Genomic DNA, 26,121 nt, shown 5'->3' with positions numbered 1-26,121 from the left:
ACCTAGGACAGATTGGACTCTGGGAGAGTCTGACTGGTACCTGTGGAAGGTGGAGAAAGATCTTCCAAGAAGATAACAAACAGATGTTTTAACACTGGCCAGTATTTCTAAAAATAAAATTAAACCAGAGGGTCTCATACAGTATGAGCAGCCACATGGCTTGCCTCCTGTGCATACTCTGATGATTCCAGTGCCCAAGTCCTAAGTGAGTGAGTCCTTCCTCGGGGGTGGCTTTGTTCATATTTTATTTAGTGCACTTAAAGTGACATTTTCTACATCTGTCAAGAGTGAGGTGGTATTTTCTGCATGGATGTTGGCCCACGCAGGGAAGGTCCCCAGCTGGAAGATGCTCTTGGCCCAGGTGTTCATAGCCAAGCTAAGAAGCAGAACTCCCATAAGATTCATGAGCAACCCAGTTCTTGCCTACAAAAGAAATACAAAGAGAGCTGTTGAGTTTAGACTGGACAGCTACAGCATGTGAAGCATGAAGCTACTTGAATATAAATATTACAAAAATGGAAGGTTTAATTGCCATCAATACTAGTAACATCTTAAGTGAGCTTTCTTAAGCCATAAAGGCCATTCTGCAGATGTTCACCAAGCTTTGATCCATCAAAAATGTTAACATCTGTTTAACCTCAGGAATGTGAGCAGGAACTGGGACTAAGCTGCAGTTTACTTAAAAGTTTTATTTCTTTTCTTGCACCCAAAAGCTGAGCTGCTGATGCTGGAAAGGACAGAAGCAGGGTCTGGGGGATGCTGAGCACATTCAGTACCAGATTTGTCACCATTTGAAGCCGTGGTTGTTCCAAATTTCATAGGGCCAGGTGTCATACAGGCTCTTTCCATATCCCTGTGCCTTCAAACATTCCTCAGAACAGCATCATACTTCTGTCTTTTCACTTTAGTACATGTTGAAGTAGTAACAACCCAGAAAATTCCTTTTTTAAGCACTGAAAACTCAGGCTGATTGTTTTCAAGCATTTTCTGCGTCTAGATGAACTTACCATATCCTTGACCATCAAGTGTCCAGAAGAAAATGCAATAGAGTTTGGAGGTGTTGAGACTGGCAGCATGAAGGCATAGGAGCATCCTATAGTTCCTGGTATCATTAAATAGAGGGGATTTACTTTCAGACGAATGGCCTTGAAAAACAGAAAGAAACAGAAATTGTACCTTGGGGATTTGGAGTTTTAGGCAGATATATCAAAGAATGCAACTGGCTAGTACACCATGCAGAGCCCCATCCCATGCACTGTGATGAATGTATGGCCACCATCTGAAGGGGGATTATCCTTCAGTGTCAATGCTATGCTACAGGCACTTGGCTTTGCTTTTCCCAAGGATTTCAAAGTGCTGTACAGTGAGACTGTAGAGTGCCTGTCCCAGCACAGACACAACACAAACCTGCCCATCCCAGGGGCAGGGAGAGGAGGGGGGGGCAAAGGAGCAGCTGCTCTTGCCATGGGGCTACTTTACCAGCTCTGCCAGGACAGGCAGAAAGATGATGATTGTGGCTGTGTTGCTGGCAAACTCTGTGAATAAGGCGATGACCACTGTGATGAGGATGACAGCCACAGGAGGTGGTACCCCCTCCAAGGGTTGCAGACGGCCTCCTATCCACACAGACAAACCCGACTCCTGCAGAAGGGGAGAGCAAACAAGCTGGAGAGGAGAGTCCTGTCTCTCTCCATGTGAACTGGTTCTCTCCTAGAACTCCTGCACCGAGCCACACAAGCACCTGTGTGCAGTGTCCTCAGGGTATTTAACAGCAAGCAGCTTGAAAGGAGCTGTAAGAACCCTTCACCTCCTTTGTTATCTGCTCTGCATTGTCGTCACCTGGAGTTGAGAAACGTGTCCTTCAAGTTACACCACAAATGCCTCTTTCCCAAAGCCAGACAAGAACCCCAAATGACACTCTGATAATATCCAGCCCTGTGAGACAGGATCACTACAATGTGGCATCTGCAGTGGGCCTCACCTCACAGCCCTTGGCCATAGCAAAGCCTCCTCCAAGCAGCAGGATGATGTTCCAGGGCACAGTCTCTTGGGCTTTCTTCCAAGTCAGCAAAGGCTGTGTCTCAGTGTTTGGTGCTAGATGAAGAGAAAACCCCTGTGTCAAACACCCACCCAAAGAGGAGCAGGTCAGTCACCATCAGACAGAATGGTATCATGAGCCTGACATCAGTGCTGAAGCTCACTAACCATGGGTTCCTAATAAAAGATATATATGGATTCTCTTAAGCTAGACAATTAACAGATCATTTAACTTAATGTCAGAGCTTAAAAATCAAAGGAAAAGAAAAGAAATTCTAGCACTTAAAGTTTTCCTTGAGGCTTTCTTGAGGGAACATTTAATATCAAATTAATTCTCCCTCCATAACAGACAGAAACATTGTCTTAACAGATAGGAGTCTGTGGAAGGAGGAAATTTTCTAATATTTGAACGATGAAGATGTTCTTAATTTTCCACTTGCTGTTCAACAGCCAGAGAGTTTTATAGCAAGGAGCTCATCTGCCCTAAAGGCCATCTCGTAATACATGATGAAGTGAGCTCTGTCGTATGGAAGGACACCCTAATGGGGCTGTAATTTTCTGTTGAACAAGGGCACACATATTTTATCCAGAGGAGGAAGAGGCCTAACTAAACATCTTCCTGCATGTGGACAACACAACAAATGTGCATGACACAAAGCAGCTGGTTATTTTGTTCTCACAGCCCCAGGTGGTGCTGAACAAAGAGCCACGAGCAGCTGCACCTCCACACTCAGACAACCTCTTATTCCAAGTGGCTTATGATTTAAAATTTGGATCTCATTGCTCTCAAGAGGACAGACCCAAAACCTTAAAAGTCTCCTTGTACCGAAATTGGATGGGGGTTAGGAAAGTAAATTTTAAATCATTCTTGAATCTGAGGGAGGGCTCCTAATTTTGAGTATGGTTAACTCAGCCAGCTCTGCCCTCTCAGAGGTTTGTGCACCCTCTGAGGGACAGGAGCTGTTTGGGAGTAACAACCAAACCTGTTTCACAGTCAGGTCAGCTACAGTAAATCAACACCCGTTTCAGTTCATTTCAGCCCTCATGGCATCATCCCTGACAGCTACACCAGTGACTGAGTCCTTCATGCCACCAGCAGCAGGGCGACAACCTCTTCAGGAACTGCATAAAAAGAACCTCTGTGGGGTCACATTGTACCTTCAACCCACACTGCTCCAGATGGCCAGCACAGCTGCCTTGGGCTGGTCCTGCTCCAAGGGAAGATGTTTTTGGCTCTTGCTCTGTGCCTGCCCTGCCACATCACAAGCAAGGGCAGAGTCCCTGCCCAGAGGGAATTCCTACTCACCTTTTAAGTCAAACCACCACCTGAAGGAAGGTTTTTGTGAAGGGAAGAAGAACAGAATAATCACAATGGTGATTCCTGTCACTGCATCTGAGATAAACCTGTCCAAAAGCAGCAGAAACAGTGGTAAGAAGCACAAACCTGTAGAATTACAAACTTTATGAGAACAGGGATTTGCCAAAGAAGATTACAAATTTCTGTCAGGTTTGAACAACGCTCATTGTTCACAGTTCTTTTCATTTAATTCCCTGTCGAGCTACAACTCCACAGTGGCAGTGAACCCCCCAGAAAAGCTGCCCTACAAATGTGAAAACCAGGAGCTAATCCCCACCACTCTGATCCTCTGATTGCAGAATTGTGGTCAGTCCACAAGAGGTTGTGAGGACAAATTTCCCCAGGTCATTGCAGGGAGGAAGAGAGGCAGAGCCCAAATCACCTTCTTTATAAAGGCTCTTGGGAAAATGCTCAAACTCTAAGGTGGAAGACAGGCTCCATCCAATAAAGAGCTTAAGCCTGTGTTTGATTGTAAGGAGCTATTAACTGATGAGGAAAAAACCCAAAACTACTTTGCTGTATTAAGGAATAATTTATTAAGCTGGGGCTTTATTTAAAACAAACAAACAAACAACAGAAAGACTATGGAGATCTCTTCTGTAAAGAAATAGCAACACCTTCTCTGAGATTTAGCATTCCTCAACTGCTGTATCCATTTGTCTTGCCAAGGTACAGATGTCACAGTGAAGGCAAAATTGCCAAACAGGCAGGATAGCACACAGGGCTGGGTCCTGCCACCTCTCTTCATTTTCCACACCTCCAGTGAAATAATTCACTATGTCACTATAAATGTACCTGTAAACAGCTCTCCCAACATTAAAACCCTAGGGATGCCCTCAAATAGACACATGCCAACTTCCCACCAGGTTTCATGTGCCTCCTTCAGGAGACAGAAACAATGAAGTTGTCTCTGCTACTCAAACTTTTGTTCAATTTATTCCAGGAAACCTGAGCAATCAGAAGCCCAGGAATCTCAACAACTTGGAAATACTTTTCAAAAATGTGACAGTGGAATGAGAATAAAATCTTACCCTGGTGGAAACAAGCTTGCCCAGCCTGGAATGAATTTGGGATCCCGAGAGAAAAGCATGATGGCAAACATGCAGAAGAGGAAGAAAATTGCCTGTTCTGCAAACCTAAACCAGAAAGAAATGGAGTTAAAATGCCAGTGTTATAAAGAGGTGAATCCAAGCTAGGACAAGTATTGAACTCAGCTTGCAGCAGCCTGAGTGAGAAGTTAGGCTGGTTTTCTATAAATAGCTACAATGAACCACTGGAATAGATTGTAAATCTCTTTTGCAAATACTGGTATTTGCCAGAAATTCTCTCTTGTTGGAAGACATTAAGGAGAAACAAGGAAATGTCCAGACCAGATGTCACAACAGATGTATACAAGGTTGACCCTCTGGCTCAGGCCAAGCAGCATTTCATAGCCATTCCAGCTGCCCTCGGGGATGTCCCTAAGGCAGGGTCAGCCAGGGTGGCTGCACTCCAGCTCAAGCAATGCAAAAGGACAACTGAAACTCAAATCATGTATAAGACAGCAGGAACAAACTTAGAGGTCAAAACCTAACCATTACCCCTCAGGGACCTGACAAGCTGCTGGGTAAATGACAATATCATCCATGAAGCATCAGGCTTGACCCAACATTTAACCAAGACAATGCCTCAAAACACTGTATAAAATCTCTCTGGGCACAAGGAAGGGCATTTAAAACCTTGGGAAGAGGCCACTTGCACTGATTCTAAGTTATGGGGCTGCTAATCAAATTGGTAAAGCACAGCTTAATGGGCTTCCTCACTCCTAGAGCTCAAAGCGGGACTTTGATTCTTTCAGAGATATTTTGCAGGCTGCTTGGTAATGTACTGAGTGGAACAAATAAACCAATTTCTTTCATTTACAGCACAGGCACAGACAATTGTCTTTGAAGAACCACTCCATTTTCTACACAACAGCAATAATTACAGTGTTGATAGCATGACACAAACATCACAGTCTTCACAGCACTGAGTATGAAAGTATTATTTTACAGAAAGAGAAACAGACCATGTCAGGTTAAGAGATACAGTTTCAGAAGCCTTCTCTATCCCTGCTAGCCCAGAATATCAGTGGCTTGGACACACCTAGGGATTGATTCTTGGAGACACTAAACTTTTCCTGCTCCCCCCTTTGTCTTTCTCTTAAGTCTAAAACTCATCTTTCTTTCTGCTGGTTCCTTTCTCCAAAATATGGTCCCCATCTTCATAATTTGCATCAAGCTTTTCCCAGAAGACAAGATCTTTGAGAAACTACAATAAGAAGCTAAAATAATCTTGTTCTTTATTCACTCAGCTAATACAGTTGAAGGAGTTATCCAGAAAGAATCACGTACTCCATGACATGGATCTGACTTCTTTCCATATATTTTCTTTGAGTAGCTATTAAGCTTTCTCCAAGTATATCCACAGTCCATATCACTCCTATCTATCATATGATCCCTCAGCCTTCTCAGCAAATGCTTCCTGCTTCACACAAACCTTCAAAATTAAGACTGTGTTGGTTAGTACATAGCACACACAGGACTGGTTTTGTCCCTGGAGTAAAAAAATTACAAACAGTAATTAAATAACTCAGCATGAATTTACCCTGTAATACAAACTTTGTTCTTGAGAAGATTTGAACAAGCTGCTATTTGCAATTATTCCTCTTAGTGAAAGTGGAAAGGCTGAAGAATGTGCAAACATCTATTTCATCTTCTAAAAAAAACTCCATTTCCCCCAGCTCTCCACTCTTAAGACAGGACATTTCTGTCCCACTTGATTTCTTTTTCATTTCAGTCCCAGCCTGGTGACTCACTTTGTTGGCCCCAGTTTCTGATAGTCCTCTTGGATCACTTCTCTGGCTCGGGCTTCTGCATCCATTCTTATGTTTGACTTTTTTCTTCTCCAGGCCCTGTGAAGAAACACAGTTTTATCTTTACATGCCACTAACACAGGTGACACAGCAAACACTGCATTGCCTACTGCAGCACAGACACACACAGTGCCCTCACTGCCTGCTCTACAAGGCTCAAAGTTGCACATCTCTGGTGGCTCCCTTTGCATCAGCTCCAGATCATGAAGACTGATGATGAAGGATGCTGGTGCAGACACAGGATTTATTTCATATATCCTCTCTCTCTGCATTCATGCAAAGGAGACCCTGCAGAAGTTAGGAGGTTTTCCCATTTATATTCTGAACAGTTTCCTCCAGCATGGGCTGTGATGGCCAAAGTCCCAACATTGCAGGATGTCCTCATCTCTAGCCCATACCTACTTGGACACAATAACCAGGAAGAGCAAGACAGGGAAAATTAATCTGTCCCTCCACTTCTAAAGTCACTTGCAATTTCCTGGGTGATCCCAGGATGCTGCTGAGGATCAACAAAAATGTGAGGAATTTCTAACTGGCCGGGAATGTTAATGTGCTCCTGGCTAAGCCTCTTAGCCCAGCCATGCTGGGCTCACACCCTGTTTGCTCCTTTGCAGTATGTGCCCACAAGTGATACAGACTGGTGCCAAAGAATGTTTACTAATATGGTGATAGGTGCTTTATATATACAAATATAAATATATATATGTATAAAATATATATATTTGCTATATATTCACATCTGACATCTCATCTCCTATCACATCCCATGCCTTTGAACCCAGTTGCTAACCATGCCTGGTTAAACTTAAACTTAAAACCCCAACTTTCTGCAACTCCCCCAGCCCCACAGTGCCCGTGCTTCCTATCTTCCCTCACAGCTCCAATGGGATCTCATGGCTGGATCTTCTGCATGGATGAATGGTTGACCATTCAGAGACTCCTGAACCTCACAGAGATATACTCAGCCCTTCCATTTCTTGGTTTTTAGGGGGAGTTTTATTGAGGGCAGCATCAGCTCAGCCAGCCTACACCTAAGCCTTTTCATGCCTTTCGGATTCAAGCAAAGCTGAGCTGCTCCTGCAGTGATGTCCCCATGCCTGCCCTGTGCTGCCAGCACTATGGATCTACCCACCCAGAGGGTTCAGCCTCTCCCTGGGTTGCTACAGCCAAAACATCCCCCAAGCTCCTGCAGACACTCACTTGTACTCGTGCAGCTTCGCAGTGTCTCAGCCCAGGCACCTCTCTCCTCTGGGGACCACTGGGATCTGTGCTGTCCCAGCTGTCCCAGTGCAGCTCTGAGCTGGGAGCCCAGCCAAACACAACACAAAGCCTCACGTTCTCCAAGCACCAGAGCAACTCTGGCTGTCACCAGGGCCTTTGGCCAGCACAGGTACCTCTTACCTCACCTGTTTGCTCAGGGCCATGTCCCCAACCCTCCCTGTAGGACTCAGGGATTCAGGGTCTGGATCACACCAGCTCCAGGCAGGTCTGAGCAGCTCTGAGCCAGCAGAGCATCCCTGAAGCCCCACCAGCAGTTGAAGGACCAGCATTCGGCATTTTCTGGATTGAAACTTTCCCATTGATTTTTTTTTTTTTTTTGGTCTCTGTATCAGAGACAATATAAATATTTGGACACTTGTTCTCTTCCCACTCACCCCTCTCCCCTCCTCTATTTGCGTTTTAAAATCAAAATAACAATTAAAGATTTCCCCTGGGGGAAGCAAGACTGTGAGTTTGTTACTATTACATATGAGAGCCTGTAAGGGGGAAAAAAGCTCCAGAGGAACCAGCACAGCAATGCTGCAATCACTTTAAGTAGTGTACCCCAGGGGTTGCATGTATTCAGCAAAGATTTACAGGGAAAACATGTTACTCTCAGTTACAGATTAACACATTGTTGTAAAATTAAGCCCTGCGGTGAAGTAATCTGCTCCAAACCCAAGTTTCTGTCCCAGGAGCACATCCCAGTTCTTCTTTGTTCTAGGAAACTTTTGCTACTAGTTCTAAGGGAAGAAAGATTTCACTCTGGTCTTCAAAGTTTGCTCCTGCTTTCCTCTCCATCAGTGAAAATCTGCCACTGACCTCCACAGGCCCAGAGCAGGCAGTAAACCAACCTTTAGAGGTTGTGTGTTTAACTGAATTAGTATATAAACTGAATTAATATATAATAGTTATTCTGTACAGATATGTATGTCAGTTAGACAAATATATGTAGTTACAGCTTTAAACCCCTCCTGTTGCATATCAGCTTCTTAAAAACAGATGACTTGTTATAGCGTGAGCATCCTGAAACCTCTCACTGTCCATGAGAGGATCTTGGGTGATATCAGGAGGTTTAGCATGAGAATTGTGATTAAGATATTTCACAGTGCTGGTAGAACCAGGCAACATACATGTATAGTGACTATAAACATACCTCAGATTGATTCCTCCATACAGGATAGAGATCCATAGCCATCCCAGGAGAAGAAAAATCAGCATTAAAGGAAATGCAAACATAAACCAAGAACCAAAGTTCACCACATCACATTCTGGAAAATAACTAAGCAAACGGGAAAAATCAAGTTAATGCAAAGGAAACAATCCTTTAATTTAAGGGTAAACAAATACCTGAAATCAGCAGAAAAATATCCCACAGACTTGTCAGTGTGCATTTAAAAATTATTCTGCTGTGTGCATTAACACTGGCACTAAGAGATTTGGAGAGTGTTGTGCTGGGACACCCCCTCAGGCCACCCTGCCACCCACAGCTTGCCCAGCCCAGCTCTGAAAGCATCCAAAGGAAGATCAGAAAACCTCTCCAGATGGATGATGCCTTCATCCAGTGACACTCCTGAGCACCCAGGATTAAACTCTGCTGGAGATCTGAACAGGAGCCTCCCTGGGATGCTGCACCTGCCTGAGAGAGCCTGAGCATGGTGACAGAGGCCAGCAAAGAAACACCTGTGGGCAGTTAGGTGGCACAAATCTCTGTTCCTATGCACTTAGGAGGCATCCCCTGTGACTAATAAAACAGGCCAGAAGTAGTGGGCTCCTTATTTTCCTTTCTACCATGCAGCAGTATATAAAAATGCTCACAAAACACTACACAGCCCATTTAATCAAAACAGTTACCAGATTAACTATAAATAAGTAGTCATGTCCCATGAAATTCAGTGTGATTAAGAGCATCAGCAAGGTGAAGCCCTCATGTTCTGGTTTGACTGGCAGCCTAACTGGCTACACTGGGAACCTGTTTATTACAGCTGAGAACGAGGCAACCACTCTGTACTTTCATCTGCTCACCAAGTTTCCCAAAACGTTCTCAAAGGTCATGAATTTTCTAAACCAGTTCCCAGCACAATAGTGAATTTCTTACAGGGATGGAGGGCATGTCTCTTTTCCAGGATTTACAGGGCTCTCCAGGACAGCCTCCCATACCTCTTCAGCTGTCCCAGAAGGATGAGGTTTGGTGCCGTTCCCGTCAGCGTTGCTGTACCCCCGATGCTGGCAGCATATGGGATTGAGATGAGGAAACCTTTCCATATATTTCTTTTGTACTCCTCTTCCTCCTTTATGTCGGAGAGAGTATCACTGGAAATCTCCTTCTCCTCTGACAGATCTTTGCTTTAAAATAGTCCAAAAGAGAATCCGGTGAAAGCCCTGGTTTAAATACAGCGCAACCACTTCAGAGCCTTGACAGAAGGAAAACTCTCAGTTTTTAGCAATCCAAGCTAATGCTCTCCTCAAGGACACCTAAGCAGCTCGGTGCAGCTGAGGGGTCTGCCCAGCAAACTGCCACCTGGGACCAGCAGGTTTGCAGAGGGCAGAGCATCCTCAGCACCCACCCATAGGAGCTGAGGGAGGGTGCACATGCCTTGCCCAGCCCCTCAGCAACTTGTAATGCTTGGCATAAAGTCCACAGGACTGCTAAAATAAAATAAAATAAAAAATAAAATTATAGCACCGAGAAGAAGGAAACATCTGCTCCTGAAAAGATGCTTCATTCCTATCGGTGGTATTAAAGCAGGATCATCACCAGTGTGTAAATCCTGGTGAGTTTTATGTCACTGGTTTCACATGTTTGATGTTCCTGAGAAAATCAAGGGACAACTTCCCAGCAGAAGGCACCTCTGGCTGCCAGTTCAGGGTGGCTGGACAATCTCTGCAATGATTGGGACATACAGAGGGATGCTGGACACAGAGAGGAGGGTTTCTATCATCAGGCTGCTAGTGATTGGGACATTTGGTATAATCAAGCATTTCAATGATTGAATTTCAAATTCCTAACGCTTGGTCTAGTTCAGGGGATAATTCTCTTTCTCAACTCTCTAATACAAACTTTATAGTTAACTTACTCCTCAGTACTTGCCAGAAACTGCATCTCAGTTGGTACAGTGTAAAGTTTATTCTGCTGTAAAGATGCTGAAAAAGAAAGATTAGGACTTTAAAACAGTTCAAAGTATCTAGAAAATCCTCCTTGAACCAAACAGAGGAAACAAGTGCCATTGACAGAGGAGGACTGGTCCAAACAAAGGGCAAGCTCCTGCCATGGGGTTGGAAGCACCTGGTGGGGATGACCAAGCAACCACTCCACTTGGTCCTTTTACTACTGCCACAGGTTGGACTCTGGGATGCACTCGTGTGAGCAGGAGCTTCAGGTTGCCCTTTAAAGTCAGGGGTTTGGGATGGGGTTGGGGGTTTAGGGGGTAACCATAGCTCATTCTTTGGAAGACAAACTCTTGGGCATGATGTATCTGTTAAGGCACATTCCCCAAGATGCAGCAGGAGCACTCCTTGCCATGGAGCTCTGTCACCAACAGAGGAGAATTTTACTCCCTGCAGAGATGTAGTGCAAAGTCACCATAGAGCTGTAATTCACACTTTAAAGATGGGGGTGGGGCACTTTTGGGGGTTAGACATCATACCAGGTCCTCTGAACTCCACCCCATTGGGAAGGCCCATTCCCAAGCCCATCATTCCCTCCATAAATGACAGCAGACCCTGCAGGCTGAAAGACCAATCCCCAGCAAAAGTTTAGGGCCACCCCAAAGGGTAGGAGGACACTGTTGTATACCCAGTTCCCAGGGGCTCTCCTGCATATTTCACGGGGGCTCTGCCTCCTTTTATCAATAAACAGGGAATGCAAGCAGGACACAGGAGCACTTGGGAACTGGGTCAGTTTTATCCAGAACAACCAGTGTGGTGTCTTTGGCAGTAAACTGGGAGGTGCACACCACTCAACCACACATGTACGTAAGGAAGAAACCAGAAATCAAAGGACAGAAATACAATATAATCTTTTTTTTTTTTTTTTTTTTTTTTACCAGGCTTTTGGCTTAACCTCCTGAGGCTGACAGCAGAGTTGTGCCATTGCACCCTGTTTTCCAGTCCTCCTCAAGACTGGAGAATTTGTGAACTTCAACCACCTTCAGCCCAAGTGGCCCTTACCAATCACCACTGGCTCTGCTGCCTTTCCTAGGGATCTTTGTATGATTTTTGGGTCCAGAGGTCTGTGTCCCTGCACCTTCCTGGGCTCTGCGGACCACTGTGTGCAGAGCCCACATCCCATCAGCCCCCATATGTCCTTGCACCCCTTTCCAGTCCTATCCATGATCCCTCTCCAGTCCTATCCATGATCCTCTCCTACCTGTACATACCCTGGAGACCAAAAGCAGTGCACAGAGAGGCCACTGGTCAAAGTCTTTGGACTCACTCACATGTGCACTGAAGACACAGAGCTCATTCCAGCTCAATGAACCAAGGAGATTTGCAAAGTCATGGTTTACACATGGCTAATTTACTGAATTGGAGTTAATTGGCTTGGACACACACATGCTGAGCTTTCATCCCAGCAATGATGCCATGGAAGGGTGTAATTAGAAGGACAAACATTAACCCATGGCTAACTGTTGATCCCCCAACACATTTGGCCCAATTTCACCCACTGCTCTCCCCCTCTAGCCTAGTGCTGGCTCTGCAAAGAGACACATTTCATTCCAACTTAATATTTTTCAATTTTTTTCCCCTTCTAAGCCTGAGCTCCCTTCCCAACTTGCCAGGACCAGCTGTAAGTTACCTCTCAAGGGAGGTCTGCAAAAGGCAGCAAAGGAAAAATCTGTGTAAAGGCAAACCAAAGCTGCTGCAGAGAAAGCTCTTCCTATGAAACTTGTACAAAGGAGTTGAAAATCGTTACCAGTCCCTAAGTCAGAAGAGGCCAAAGACCACACAGGCAGGACACAGCTCTACACATAGAGCAGTATGAGAAGGATTCAATGGCCTTTTCACCCAAACACCTCATATACCTTAGAGGCAGAAAGCTTTGTCCCATAAAAGTTTGGCTTTAGTGACATTTTTATGGTTTCTAAAAAACAGAAAAGGCCCAAGCAGGAATATTTCCACCCCATGAGTGTCAGCAGCAGTGCTGGGGCCATAACCTGCCAGTACAGGCTGGGGTGAGGCAGCCAAACCAGGCAGCTGTGTCCAAAAATGCACATTTCCCACCTGCCCCTTTAGAGACATAATTTCCAAGTATGTGACCCAACAAAACTCCTCAAGCACTGGCTGCAGTTTATCTTGAATTTGCAGAAAACATTCTCTCTGCAGGGAAAAAAGAAAAAGAAAAAAAAAAAAGATGGAAATACCTCCTCGTGATTTTTACCTGGAGTTGCTGAAGCTGCCCAGAAAAAAGAAATATTGCCAATGATGGGTTAGTGGGCAGAGAGCAGGAGAGATGGTCAGGCTCACTAGCACAGTGGTTCACACACCTATCACTGGAGATGTCAGACAGAACTTTAGGGAATCTACAACCGACTCCGGAAAGAAACTTCTGGAAGTTGAAAAAAAGCCTGTGGGTGTGTTCAGTTTAGAGCCTTGCTTTGATCAACCAGAACCAGCTACCAGTTCAGCCACCAGAGCTCCTCTAACTGCATTCTGGCATCAGTAGCTGGTAGGAAAAAAATTTTAAAAATATGACACCAAATTTCAGCTACCAGTGACACAACCATGCAACTGTTTACTGACCTCTAACATTCTGCCTACCTGGTTGGGCAGGGACATAAGAAATTGCAGCCTTGAGGACCTCTCATCAGCAAAAAAGGGACCATCTGAGCAGACATCACTTTAATTCTGCACTGAGCAAAGCCCTCCAACAAACCTGGTCTCAAACACTTGTTGAAATTTTTTCGGAAAATCAAATGCTTTTACATGCTACATAACCTTTAGGTTTTTGGTTTGGGTTGGGTTTTTTGAGACAGCCAAATATTTTACAGTCTCTTGGACCCTACCACAGTGTTATTAAAGCATACCCAAGCAGATTTGCAATTTGCAAGCTGACCTAATCATATGCCACTGCTTGCTTCAACACACAGCCCCCTTCACAAATAAATCTGCCTGTTCAGTTTAGAATATAATCAGTTACATTATAAAAAAGTAATAAATTTTTTTTCCAAATGCACATTCCTTACATCCAGCCAGGTTTCAGACAGGAACCCCTGCAGAAATATCACCTTTCCCTCAAAGCTCCTACCTGTAACATCAGATTCATTGCTTTTCACTGACTTCAGATTTAGGGCTTCCTTCAAGGAACTCAGCTTTCCTCATCCATTCAGTAAGATTACAGAACAGGATGAGTGTACTTTGGGACACTGAAGTTCAAATAAAAAGTCTACAAGAAAAGTCTACAAGAAAACCTGCAGTTTGCTGTTGGATATTTGACAGACGACTCCTCCTTCACTCGTGTTTTTACTTTTATAAAGCTCTACCTCAAAAGAAAAATACATCATCACAACATCAAATGGTATTTATAAAGCATCACTTTATTCATGCTCCTACTTGCACGCCTCTGCCTTTCCTCTATCACCACTGTAAGCGTTGTGAGCCAAAGATGTTAATTTTGTGCTTGCCAATGGCTAGGACAGCAAGGGTCTTGATTTTATGTGTTCCCAAACTCTACTGTATTTACAGGCAAAACTACATGGTCAAATCATTTCAGAGGATGGGGTCAGGAAGGTTAAAAGCAGACTGACAAAACACAATGCTTCTGCAGAGTAAGAAATCTTAGCAAGAAGGTCAGTGGCATAGATTTTAATAGATGAGAACAGTCAAAAATTCATAAAGCAGATGTGATAAAGCAACCCAGTGTGCAAGTATCTCATGATTGCTAGACATTAATGATGAATGATTAATTATAGCTTTATTAGAATATTTACACATTTGAGTCATCTTCTGGAGGTTCATTTTTCTGCCTTAGGACTCAGTAAGAATTAAAAAACCATTGCTTTTAAATACAGGGGCAGAAGAATCACTAATATTAGTGCAAGAAATGGAAGCCATGCCTACTGCTCCAACTCTCAGTAACAGCTGCCAGGGGACTTCATGACTTTTTTTTTTTTTTTGTTCTGTTTCTCATCACTGCCTTCCAGAAGCCAAAACTCCTGGTAAATGACTTGTGAAGACTTCTCTGGAGGGAGACCTTATCTACCTGCTTACCCCTGACCCACAGCCTGCTCAGGAACAACACCAAGCATCAAGCCAGGAAATCACCAAGCACTTGTTAACTGGGTATTTAACCTTCCAGTCTCCCCTCTCTCCTCCAGCTCAGGCTCCAGTTTCATGGGTGAACAAACAGAAAAACACGAGGAGAACCCCCCTGTCCATGAGGCCTCAGTACCCTGCACGCTGCTGTTGTCCCACCCATTCCTGACGGGTCCCTTGCCTGTCCCTGCACCAGGCACCAGCACTGAGCACTCCTCTGCCTCAGCCTTAGAGCTGACAGCCCTCCCTGTCTCTCCCCATCCCATGGCACCCCTGCAAACCCCATCACCTCCTTGCCCACAGAGCTGGCCTTTAACTTGGGCCAGCAGCAGCTTTCTGGCTGTCTGACTGACATCCCCACATCTTGGTTTTTCCAGGCAATGCATAAGAATTGCCTCCTGCACGACGTGAGGAAGGGGCAGGATAAAAGGGAGCCCAAAGGGAGTTTTATGCCCAAACTTCTTCCACCACAGTAATAAAACGTGTATTAAACAGGACCAGCACTGAAATCCAGCTGTGGCTAAGAATCCTGACACTTGTGCCAAGGAAGTTAATAAAATGGGGCATATTTTAAGGCAGCAGGGAAGACCTCATCTGGCTCATGCTACTGCCCTGTCTCAATTACCTTGGTTTTCTTCATTTTCCCTTTTCATATCCTTAGTAGTGTCTTTGTCCCCAAACAGGCTTTTTAAAATTGCATTTGCAATTGGAAGCATCATAGCAGTGGAGGCAGTATTACTTAACCACATGGACAGGAACGACGTTGTCAACATCATTCCTAAAATTAATCTGGAAGAGAGAAAAAAGGAAAAGCTGAATCTCTTCAGTTTGGCAAGTCCTCCGATATATTATAGCTGTAGGAAGAAAAGCTCACGTGCAGGGATAACAAAATTAACAAGAAAAAGGGAGTTCTGTGCTTATCCTGTAAGTGGATGGAGCACAAACACAGGGCTGAGCCAAATGATTCTCCGCGTGCTCTGCTGGCCTCTGAGCAAAGGCAAACAGCTGAATAAACTCAGGAAGCTGGGGAAAAGGGGGATGTGGACACTCCCCTGGTATGGGAGACACTGGCAGCACAGCCCAGAGCTGCTGCCCAAGCACCTGTAGCTCAGGTTCCCCATGGAGATCCCCCTGCTCCTGTAGTCACCTGGCTGGCTGGACTCCCACCAACATCAGGACCCGGAGAGCAATCCTGCGGTGCAAATTCCATTCCTCAATGGCCGAGGCCATGATTAAACCACTGAGGAAGAGGAAATTGGTGTCTAAAAAATACTGTGGGCAAACTTTGCTAGATGGGAGGATCCCCAGGAAGGGAAAGAGGATGATGGGCAACAGAGCAGTCACAGCCAAGGGCAGCGCCTCCGTGCACCAGTACAGGGCCATCAGCAGGATCACATAGAGACATCTTCCTTCCTGCAAAGGGAGGGGAGAGGAAAAGTGAGACACATGGCATTACAGAGACATCTTTTCACTTGAAGACCCTTAGACAAGCAAAATGCACAAGTTATTCCTTCCAGGATACAGAATTTTTTCTAAATAAATCCCACCAAGCGCAACGTCTTCCCTGCTACACTGTGGGGGGATCTGGGACTTAACACTGATCCTCTGAGACCACAGCAAAATCCAAGACTTCCTCAACTGCCTGAGCCTCTGATGTGCTGCAGGGTGACAGTACACTGGGGCACCAACAGAGGAAGCTCTGGAGAGTAGTAACTATCCCATCATGCTGAATAAGGGTGCCCAACCTCCACAGGCACTGCTGCCAACATCCGGAGGTGTCCCAATATCTTGGCCCTGTTACACTTAATCTTCATGCTTCCTCTCCAAATTCCACAAACTCTGCTTTGCATGGCTATGGAAAAAAAGCTTTGAGAGATGGATGTATCGAGTCCCCACATTTGCAATAGGAGGTACACAGAGAGATTTCTTTTCTTAGATCAGCATTTCCCAAGGGACCTGTGAGAAACCATTCCATGGCAACCCATCCCAGTGCCTACGGAAATCCATAAATCAAGCCCCCTGGTGTCATGCTGCTTCCTGAGGGCAGGAACATCACCCCAGCCTTGTCCAGGGCTGGCAGAACCCAGTGCCCCCCCCATGAATTATTCACCCACTCAGGAGGTACAAACGAGACCAAAGCCATTTGTCACGACAGCCACAGCCGGAATAACAAGTCATGGAAAGAAGTCAGGAGAACAGCTCCAAGCCCAGGATGGAAGAACCCTGGGAGAGGGAAGGGGGGAGCCCAGCACCGAGCTGAGCTTGGTCAGGATGGGCTGAACGGGGACATTGTCAGCAGCCACGGGGCAGAGCGCCCGCAGAGCTATAAATAACAGCTGAGAGTCATTTGGAAGCCACAGAGTATTTATTTTACCACTCTTTTCCAGTTTATAGAACAGGTTGAATTGTCACTGAAAGGCACCTCTGTCCCTCCACTTGGACCTTCTTTTCCTGTGCCCAGTAATGGGCTTGCTGGGGCTTTTGGGAGGAAGCTGCAGGCTCTGCTCCCTGCCACGATGGGGTCAGGAAGAGCGTGGGCTGGGAAGGGTGTGGAGATGCCTCCTGGGGCCTCAGCTGAAGCAGCTGAGCATGAAGCCAGGGACCAGAGCTGGGACAGCAAAGCCACAGCTTGCCTGGTCAACTGCAAAAAACCCACTCGAGGCCTCAGCTGAATGTGGTGGTTGCCAAGCTCCCAGAGCAGCCACCAGATCAGTAACACATCCACAAACTTCAGGATAAAAATCACCACAGTTATTGAGAAAGCCAAAGAGCAGAATCCACCCTGACTGGGTGCAAGAAGTGAGTGAATTGAAACCCATACAGATTTATTGCTCAGTACACCTGCACTGAGTGCTGGAAAAGTGGCAAGAATGACAGAATTTCTGGTTTGCCTTTAGCACTCAAGCTCTGCATTTCACAAGCAGCTGTGCTAGAAAAGCTCCAGAGCTTCAGCACACGTGGACACATGAATATCACAGAGCTAAGAGGAGTTTGCTTCTATTTTTTAACTCGTTAATCACAGAGAAACCGCTGCTTCTCATGAGGTTCCCAAGATCTGGATGCAAAGCCCATTTGCAGCCCTAATTTGAGGTGCTGGTAAAATGCCACCCAGGACTCTGTGCAGTAATCCCCAACGTTCCCAGGGCTCAGCACTGGCACCTGGCAGCTCCCACCTGCTCCCCAGGGCTTCAATTCCACCAGACCAGAGCAACAAACCTGGCAGTGCTAATTTCAGCAAAAATAATTATGTTTTAAAATGTTTGTTCTGTAGAGTAGTGATTTCATGCCTGTGGCAACTGGTAATTTTTCTATTTCTTTGACTCTTTTTATACAGAAAATAGCTTTGCTCTCATTAAGCCCTTTCCGTTTGATCTCTAAAGGTTGTATAATTTTTTTTCTTCCACTGACAAAATATTCTTTCAGTTTTCTGCGTGGAAAGTTGCATCAAAGTAATCTTCACAACAGAGACACTTTGCTTCTCATTGGGGTAGAGCAACTGAAAATATTTAACAGTCCCTTGGTATATGAGCATATCAGTGAAGGCTCTAATTGACTCGAGGAAACAGGTGAAGAACAATTTTAAAAACTAATTATAAATAAGGGATATTTATCCTCTGATGAATGGGAAATATTCTAGAAAACATCACAGCAAAGCACAACATAAATCCAATAACAAATCTTCATTGCAAGATCTAAAGCCAAGGGGCAAACTGAAACAAGACAGAAAGAGACTATAGGGAGGGTTTTCCCAAAATTGTGAAACATATATGGATCTATATACATAGATGTAAAAGCAAACCACCTTTTAAAAAAAGCTGTAGCATTGATTATTCAAATTATTCTACCACAAAAGAAGACAAACTGGACCTATATTAAACATTTTTCCACTTAAGATAGGACAATCATTGAACAAAAAAGGAACAAGACCACTTCAGAATAATTTAGATCTAGAGCAAGCACACCCCAGAATAAAAAAAATATTACAACCAATAGTAAAATTGAACCAAACTCTAAATAAAATTGAAAGGTTTGTTTGCAAGTTATCTTGCAAATGTTAATTAGTGCTCCCAGTGCCCAGCAATACTGATGAGTATGCAAACAACAAATGCTAATAAATGTCAGAAGAAGAGTCTTTTAGGGAGAGAGCCACACTGCCCACAGAGCTGCCTGTGGCACCATCACCTCCCTCAGCTTTATCCTTCGACCCCTCTGCTCTGCCAGCTGCCTTTGACTGCTCTCACCTCCCTGCTGCTTTGTTTTTCTCTGTTTCAAAAGAAGTCTATCAAAGTTCAGGAGGAAAAATGGTAGCATGTATGAACCAAGGGAGTCTTGTGATTGGGTTAATTTTATAACCATGTAATCATTTCCAGGGAAGTGCTCAGTGGCTCTGGACTATGGCAGCTCTGCTTGCTATTGCTCAAGAGCCCTGGGGAGTGACCTCTGCCCTTCCAGACACAGATTCTGTCTTCACTGCACTGAAAGCACCAGGAATTTTCCATGCTGGGGACCTGCTGAGCTATGGCAGAGGAAGCCAAGCCACTGGATTAGTCTCCTGTGGGCAGGAGAGCTGGAGGGAGCAGGAGGTCTCCTGGAAGGGCAGATGAGGGACCCCATGGAAAGGACGTGCTGACAGGCAAGGTGGGTCAGATCAGGTGAACTGGCTCACCCAGGCATAGCACCGAGCCACGGGCACACAGGAGCCACCAGTCCCCACCACCAGCCTTAAAGGGGACACAGCAGGAGCCTCATCTGGACCTTGTACCAGCCCAGTGCCCACAGCCTCTCCACCAGACAGAACCAGTGCTCGAAGAAGCCCAACCTCGACACTGCCAAGCTCTGGTTTTATTCCATCAACCTTTGCACATCACGTGGTCATAACAGCCTCATCACCCCCAGGAAGGCTCTCTCCATCACCCTTCCACCCTATGACCAGGAAAATGAGTGCCAGACAGGCAGTAAGGCCGCTCCAGAATGCCAGTCCCAACAGCAAGAGATACTTTGGATGGGCCTGGAGCTTTTCAAGCCCTTTTCTCCCACTGCCATCACAAAGGAACATCCATCTGTGACACTCAGAACTATTCAGTACAAAATAGTCCCGGTGGCTTTTAGTGTCTCACTCACAAACTGTTCTCCCTTTGCAGCTGTAAGAGCTTCAGGGAAAATATTTTGCTCTGAAGTTATGCTAAAAAAGCCATCAAGCTTATTAAACACTTCTAGGTAAATTTCTTGAACTAATTTGGAATTGGCAGAAAAATAAAATCATTTTCTCTTTTACAAATGGGACAGCTGAAGCTCAGAGAAAGAGGGTGAACTGACCAAGATCATGTAGAAAGCTAATGACAAAAGCAAAATCAGCATCTTAGAGAAAATCTTCCCTGGCTCATAGACTGGAGGCTCACTCCAAGACTTCTCCAATCTGCCAACACCATTTCTGAGCTGTGGAAGCCAAGCTGGAGGGAAGTTTTGGTGAAAGCCACAATCTCAGCAAAAAGCAGCCCTGATAGATCCTCACTGCTCTTGCTCAACTTTCATATGTCCATCAAGATAAATAGCACATTAAGCCTCCTGGCTATGGGTAGTCAGTCTGGTAGCCATACACATCCAATTATGCATTGACACCTCAAGCCATTTTTTGGAATCTTTTTCCCAAGAGGGATTCTAGATCAGCCTGACCGGTGGCAAGCATTCCTGGCAATCGCCACCTACCCTGGAGCATGCAGAAATGCACCCAGTTTATTGGTTTATAAAACTTCTCAGGCAACTTCTAGATGTCTTGTATGCAAGTTGCCTAAATCTACGTATTTTAAAGTAGCCAGAGTTGGATGCATGTGTTTTAATTTTTCTTTTGTTACTGTCAAAACAAAAACATTTCAATATCGTACATCTTCTTATGATGACTTTAGTATTATGTTATTTAGCACTTGTCTGACTACAAGAACAAAAATGCTTCATTGAATGAGCTTTTTCTGTGTTGTTCATTTGGCAACAGAATACCATGGGTCAGATTCCTTTTGTATCGCACACTTGAAACACCACTCATCACCTTCAGTACCCTGCCTGAGGACATCTTCCTCAATTCAGCATCCCTTTCCATGTTTTTTATGGTTCTGAGCTTTCAATTAATATTTACTTTTGTCAACATCCCTTTTCCCCCAAGTATTTCTGCTTTCACACTTGCTCTGTGCCCAGTCTGCTCAGCCAGGCTTGCCCTCCTTCCAGACTGAAGCTCACAGTGTACGTGGCAAAAACTTAGTCACCCTTCTTCCAGTTATCACCCCTCTTTCCCACTGAAGTTCTTCTTCTCAGCTCTTTCAAACTGACCATTGCTTCCAGCTTTGTGCAGGTGGCCTTTCTCAGTCACCAAGCACAGACATAGCAGAGAGTGACTTTGGGCATGAAACACATAATAAGGCTACAAACACTTCTTTCACCTGCCAGGCTGCTCCCCTGACTCTACCTCTTCATTCCTGCTGTGCTCTCCAGCCCAGGATCCAGCTCCTCTCCATCTCCCAGGACACTCCACACCTGGCCCAGCACCCCACTCCCCTACATGGGCATCACCTCCTTTCCCCACAACACCTTTGTTCATGTTCTTTGCTCCTGGGTGCAGGCAATGCCATTTTCCTTCTGGAAGTTCTTATAGACTGCTTCTTCTAATCAGGAGGACTCATTATGTCCCAGTTAATCTAAAATTGCTCTATGGCCACTGAGGAAGTCAAGTCTGTTTTCTGAAGGCATTGGGCCCTGTTTGCCTGCTCAGAGCTCCTTTTAGCAGATTTGGCTGCCTCAGCTGTTACCAAGCCAAGAGGCGGTAGACATTGAGTTCATTAGAAGCTGTTGGAACAAGCTCTTTGCACAGCTCATTAAAAGTGCCCCCCATGCCCCTTCCAGCAGAACAGTTCCTTCAGCCCCTCCTGAGCTCTTTGCAATCATTCACAGCCCCTGAGCAGGGGGGCTGCACACACTTCTGCTCATGGGGTGTAAATATTCAGCCATTCAGCAGCAACCAGAGAGGGAGGTGACACAGACCATGAGCAGAGAACTGGTTCCTGGGGAGCATTTCCTTGTCCTGTTTTATGTGACAGACACAGGCCACTGTTACAGGTTGGGATGCACAGCCTGAGGTCCCAGAAAACCCACCCACAAAACAGAAATTTCATTTCTCTATTTCAGAGAAAGGAAATTGCAGAAAAACAAAACAAAACAAAACAAAGCAAACAAAAAACAAAAAGCAAAAAACAAACAAAAAAAAAAACAACCAAACCAAACCAAAATACTCATGCAAGTCTCCATCTCCATGATTGCAGCTTACAAAGGGCATCAAGTAAGAACAAAAGGTACTGATTTAATTTCAACCCCAGTGCCAGCCTGACATTGTCCCTCAGAAGGGACACACACAGAGATCTGGCAAAGAACCCCTGCAGGGTGACAGCTTTAATAGCAGCTTGCAGGTATGGATGCTGGAGTTTATCAGCAATAAGCAAGGCCAGACTTGATGGATGATTTTTTCCTCAGAGGATTTTGTCTCCACGGAGATGGCACCCAGGTGGAGGTTTCACTGGAAAACCCATTGCACCCAAGCCACGGGGCATCACTCAGAAGTCCACACAAATCCAAGAACCCACATCCTATTTGGGTCACGATGCTACATCAACTTTAGGTCATGATTTGGTGTACACACCCAAGTGAAATGCTGCCCTTGAAACCAGAGCTCAGGTGGCTCCAGTCCCTTGGGAGATTAAAATTGCTGAGCATCCCAGGGGGGAGAGGGTAAACAATGACATGAAATGGGAACAGATTTTAGCATCCTCAGAGCAGGAAAGTACTGCAGATGTGCCTGTGAGACACCTTATCAGAAGAACCTCATCATGAGACTAGCAAGAGCTGAGCCCCACTGCTTATCTCTTACCAGCTGCAGTAACACCATGTGAGGCAGCACACTGACCATCCCAGCAGGAACTTGGGGCTCTCCAGCCCATCCAACCCTCCCATGCTCCTCATGTGAAAGTTCTCAGTAGCATCATTGTTGCTACAATGACTGCACCACAACCAGGAGCTCCTCCTGCCCCAGCCTGCTTCCTGGGGGTGTCCTGCCTGGGACATCCTGCCAGTAACACCCGCAGCAGCTGATTCAACTCCTTCTGAGTCAGAGCTTTGCTGAACACCCCAGGCAGTTCTTGTGAGCAGGCAGCCCAGGCTGGGCTCCAGTCCCGTGTTAGGATAAACCACCCGACCGCAGCAGTGCAGCTGAGGGCACTCGCTTTCCATCACACGCCAGGATGACTTCCAAACTCCAACACACACAGATCCCTCACCTGCTCAGCCCTTGCTGGTACCCCCTCAGTGTTTTCACACTGTAGTTAAAAGCACACCCTGCTCCCTTCCCCTCCTGCAGCCCCCAGGGCACAGGCTGCGGAGGGCGGTTCGAGCGAGCTCCAGCCGTCAGGACTTAATCCCCTGTTGATGCAACACCAAGTTTCCTTTCTTGCTGAATGAGTGAGAGACAACTTTGTGTTGAAACCGTTGGTGAATCACTGACCCCTGCACGTGAACAGATACAATCTCCCAGGGCACTCAGAGCTACAGGTTCACCCCTGTATGTCAGACTCGGGGAGAACTCAGTGAAATTGCAGTTGGGTTTGTTTGAGATGCTGCAAGCCATGCAAGGACCAGGCATGAACATGACAGCAACCAGCACAGGTACTGGCACCCTCACTGCCACCACCAGTAATGCATTTAGTACCCATGGAGACCAACCAGCTCGCTAAGGCAAGGAGGTCCATAAGTTCTGCCAGGGCCTCTCCTTGCCCACCCACAGCTGCCCTGTGGCTCCTGCACCCTTTGAGCTGCAAATGCTTCCATTTTCCCCATCACCAATTTTTCCTTAACACAGCAGCATGGATCAGACTGGATTGTGGGTGAGCTGCTTGGAGGGTCACACCCAGGAGCACAGGACAGCACACTGCAAGGGTGCAGTGGGTGTGAACAGCAAACCTTACACAGACAGAGACTTTTAATTTTCTTCCATATATATGAAGAAACTGCTTTCCTGAACAACCAAATCCACACACAGCCTGTGTAGCAGTGCTACCAGTACATAAAGCACCTGGGCCAAAGGCTTTCTTGCAGCACAGCAGCAGGTTTGTCCCTGATGTATCCTCACAATTAAGCACAGCGTGGTTCAGGCTCAAGCTTGTGCTGAGCACACAGTGTGTTTCCTCACCCTCTCACAGTATCTCATGATTTTACAAGCCAAACAAGATACTATTAAACATAATTGAAGTCACTTGTTCAGATGCAATAAATGAATGTGCCAACATAATGACCTACTTACAAATCTGCAAAAGAATTATCTATCTGTTGTGCAACATATTTTCTGCGTTTCCAGGGAAAGAGTAGTATATTCCCCTTAAGAAATCACCCAGTATCGCAAAATAAAAACCAAGATTAAATCCAAAGGATTTTCTCTTTTAACACATGGTGTCATTAAATAAAGCTGTGGACATTCCATTTTCTAACTATTGGGAAGATATATTCTGCTAACTTGAACATAAAAGCTCCACGTACTTGAACATAAAAGTTCCACCTGACAAGCACTACAGAAGCAGAAGTAAATTGCACCATCATGTATTTACAGCATCTGCATCATTCCATAATCATGAAGTGTGAATATCATTTATTTTCTCACGTAAACAAAATCATTCTCAAATTGATCTGAGTCAGAATGTAAGAGTGGAATCCTGCCCATACCAAAGTCAATGGCACAAAATTTCCCCGTGACTTCACTCCCCCATGGATTTCCACTCAAGGCTCAGACCTCCAGCTGCATGAGAGCTCCATACACGGGACAGCTGCAAAAAATCCTTTAGTCTCCAATATCTTGCTACAGATTGCTTACCATGCAGCCTGACACACATACCAAAACCCAAACCTTACCAGAAGACCAGTTTGTTCACACCTCCAGAGCGACACAAATGCTTTTCAGATACAGCACCAAAGGTCCTGAGATCCCCCCACAGAGGTGCTGGTGGCACTGGTGGATCCCCTTCACTTCCCAGCCCCACACCACAACCCTGTTGAATGGCCCCTCCAGCTCTGCAGCATCCCTCTCTCCATGCCCACACTGCTGCACGGTGTAACTCCTCCAGAAAAGGGGATGGGACAGCAATGCCAGGCACCTCAGAGCCCAGCCAAGCCCAGGGTGCTTTCCTCCCACCCCAGCTCTGCAAACATCTCAGTGGATGATGCTGGCCATGGCCCTGCTTTGCCTGTTTCCCCAGGTCTCCTGTGAGGGCTACTGATAAAAACTACAATATAGCAGGTAGGTATCAACAAGAAGTTAGTGCCACTTAGCTCAAGCTCATTTTGACCCACAGGTTCCTCACACCTCCTGATATCTGTATGAGGAACATAAATACAGTTCATGCCATCCATCCCTTCTTCCCCCTCAAAACCAACCCCAGTTTGCCCCCTCCATTTCCCTTCTGAGGTGGCTGCAGATGGGTGAGGACTTGGAGCAGACTGCAGGCTTTGGGGGACCCCTTGCTCCCTGGGGAAACCCTGGCAGGTAGCAGGGGTGACCCTCATGAGGGCCAAATAATGCTGGGGCTGAGGCAAGAGGCGATCAGCAAAGTGGGATTTGGCACCGAGGTTCTGCCCCGGCTCCATCTCCCCGGGACTGTGCCCCGCAGGTCGTGCCACCAGCCGGTAACGCGGACCCATACCCTTGCTCCATGCCCAAAGCAGTGTCCCCAGTGTGTGCTCATGGTCCACAGTCCCACCTGGTGTATTTTAGGTGGTGTTCCCCCGAATCTGTGTCCCTGGTTGCAGCCCCCCCACCCTTGCCGCTGCTCAGTGCACCCCAGTCGCTGTCTCCTGCCCCGTGCAGGAGCGTCCCCACACTGTCCCCTGGGTGCCAGCCCCAGCTGGGGCACCCACCCAGGCTCCACAGCCGGTGGTCTCCATCCACGCCCCCCTCCCCGGGTGGGTACCTTGGGGGGCAGGCTCAGCAGCACGGGCACCAGCGCCAGGGGCGCGCACAGCAGCACCACGAACCGCCGGATGCTCCAGACCTTCTTCACCAGCGCCCCCAGCACCGCCATCACCCTCCCCCCCCACCGAAACGGAACCGACCCGCCCGGCCGGACCCGCACCCGTTCCCGCCGCCCCGCTTTATCCCGCGGGACGGAACGCGGAGCCCCGCCCGCCGGGTGGGGCCTGAAACACCGACCCCGCCCCGCTATACCGCTCCGCCCTTCTATACCGCCCTTCCCCTCCCAATACCGCCTCTGCCATCCCCTGTTCCGCCCTCCCGACCCCA

The 26,121-nt window shown here is 46.3% G+C and overlaps 1 protein-coding gene across 2 annotated transcripts; it reads right to left on the bottom strand.

Moving 5' to 3' along the window:
* Positions 1 to 228: 228 nt before the first annotated feature.
* On the bottom strand, positions 229 to 25,952 carry SLC13A3 (solute carrier family 13 member 3). Of its 2 annotated transcripts, none has more exons than XM_071759354.1 (13): positions 25,793 to 25,952; positions 15,949 to 16,214; positions 15,427 to 15,590; positions 10,625 to 10,691; positions 9,708 to 9,893; positions 8,704 to 8,829; positions 6,231 to 6,326; positions 4,426 to 4,530; positions 3,344 to 3,441; positions 1,982 to 2,094; positions 1,480 to 1,641; positions 1,008 to 1,145; positions 229 to 423 (listed from the first exon to the last, which is right to left on the bottom strand). In XM_071759354.1, the coding sequence occupies exons 1-13, from the start codon at positions 25,901 to 25,903 to the stop codon at positions 238 to 240; spliced, it is 1,818 nt and encodes a 605-aa protein (XP_071615455.1). In that variant the 5' UTR covers positions 25,904 to 25,952; the 3' UTR covers positions 229 to 237. The 2 variants fall into 2 exon arrangements, with proteins under 2 accessions (XP_071615455.1, XP_071615457.1); XM_071759356.1 differs by lacking the exon at positions 25,793 to 25,952 and adding an exon at positions 21,381 to 21,657.
* Positions 25,953 to 26,121: the final 169 nt, after the last annotated feature.

This window comes from Heliangelus exortis, chromosome 16 (assembly GCF_036169615.1).
Source record: "Heliangelus exortis chromosome 16, bHelExo1.hap1, whole genome shotgun sequence".
Classification (NCBI taxonomy): Eukaryota; Metazoa; Chordata; class Aves; order Apodiformes; family Trochilidae; genus Heliangelus; species Heliangelus exortis.
Note: the sequence above shows the minus strand (reverse complement) of the source record. Positions and strands in the feature narration are given on the sequence as shown.

Bases quoted from the DNA above. Each gene is read 5' to 3' on its own strand.
- SLC13A3 (XM_071759354.1), bottom strand. From the start codon at position 25,903: ATGGCGGTGCTGGGGGCGCTGGTGAAGAAGGTCTGGAGCATCCGGCGG. The intron at 3,442-4,425 runs GTAAGATTTTAT...GCTTTTGGACAG, and splicing joins GCAAGCTTGTTTCCACCAGG to GTTTATCTCAGATGCAGTGA. The intron at 1,146-1,479 runs GTAAAGTAGCCC...CTGTTTTTCAAG, and splicing joins TGCCTGTCCTGGCAGAGCTG to GCCATTCGTCTGAAAGTAAA.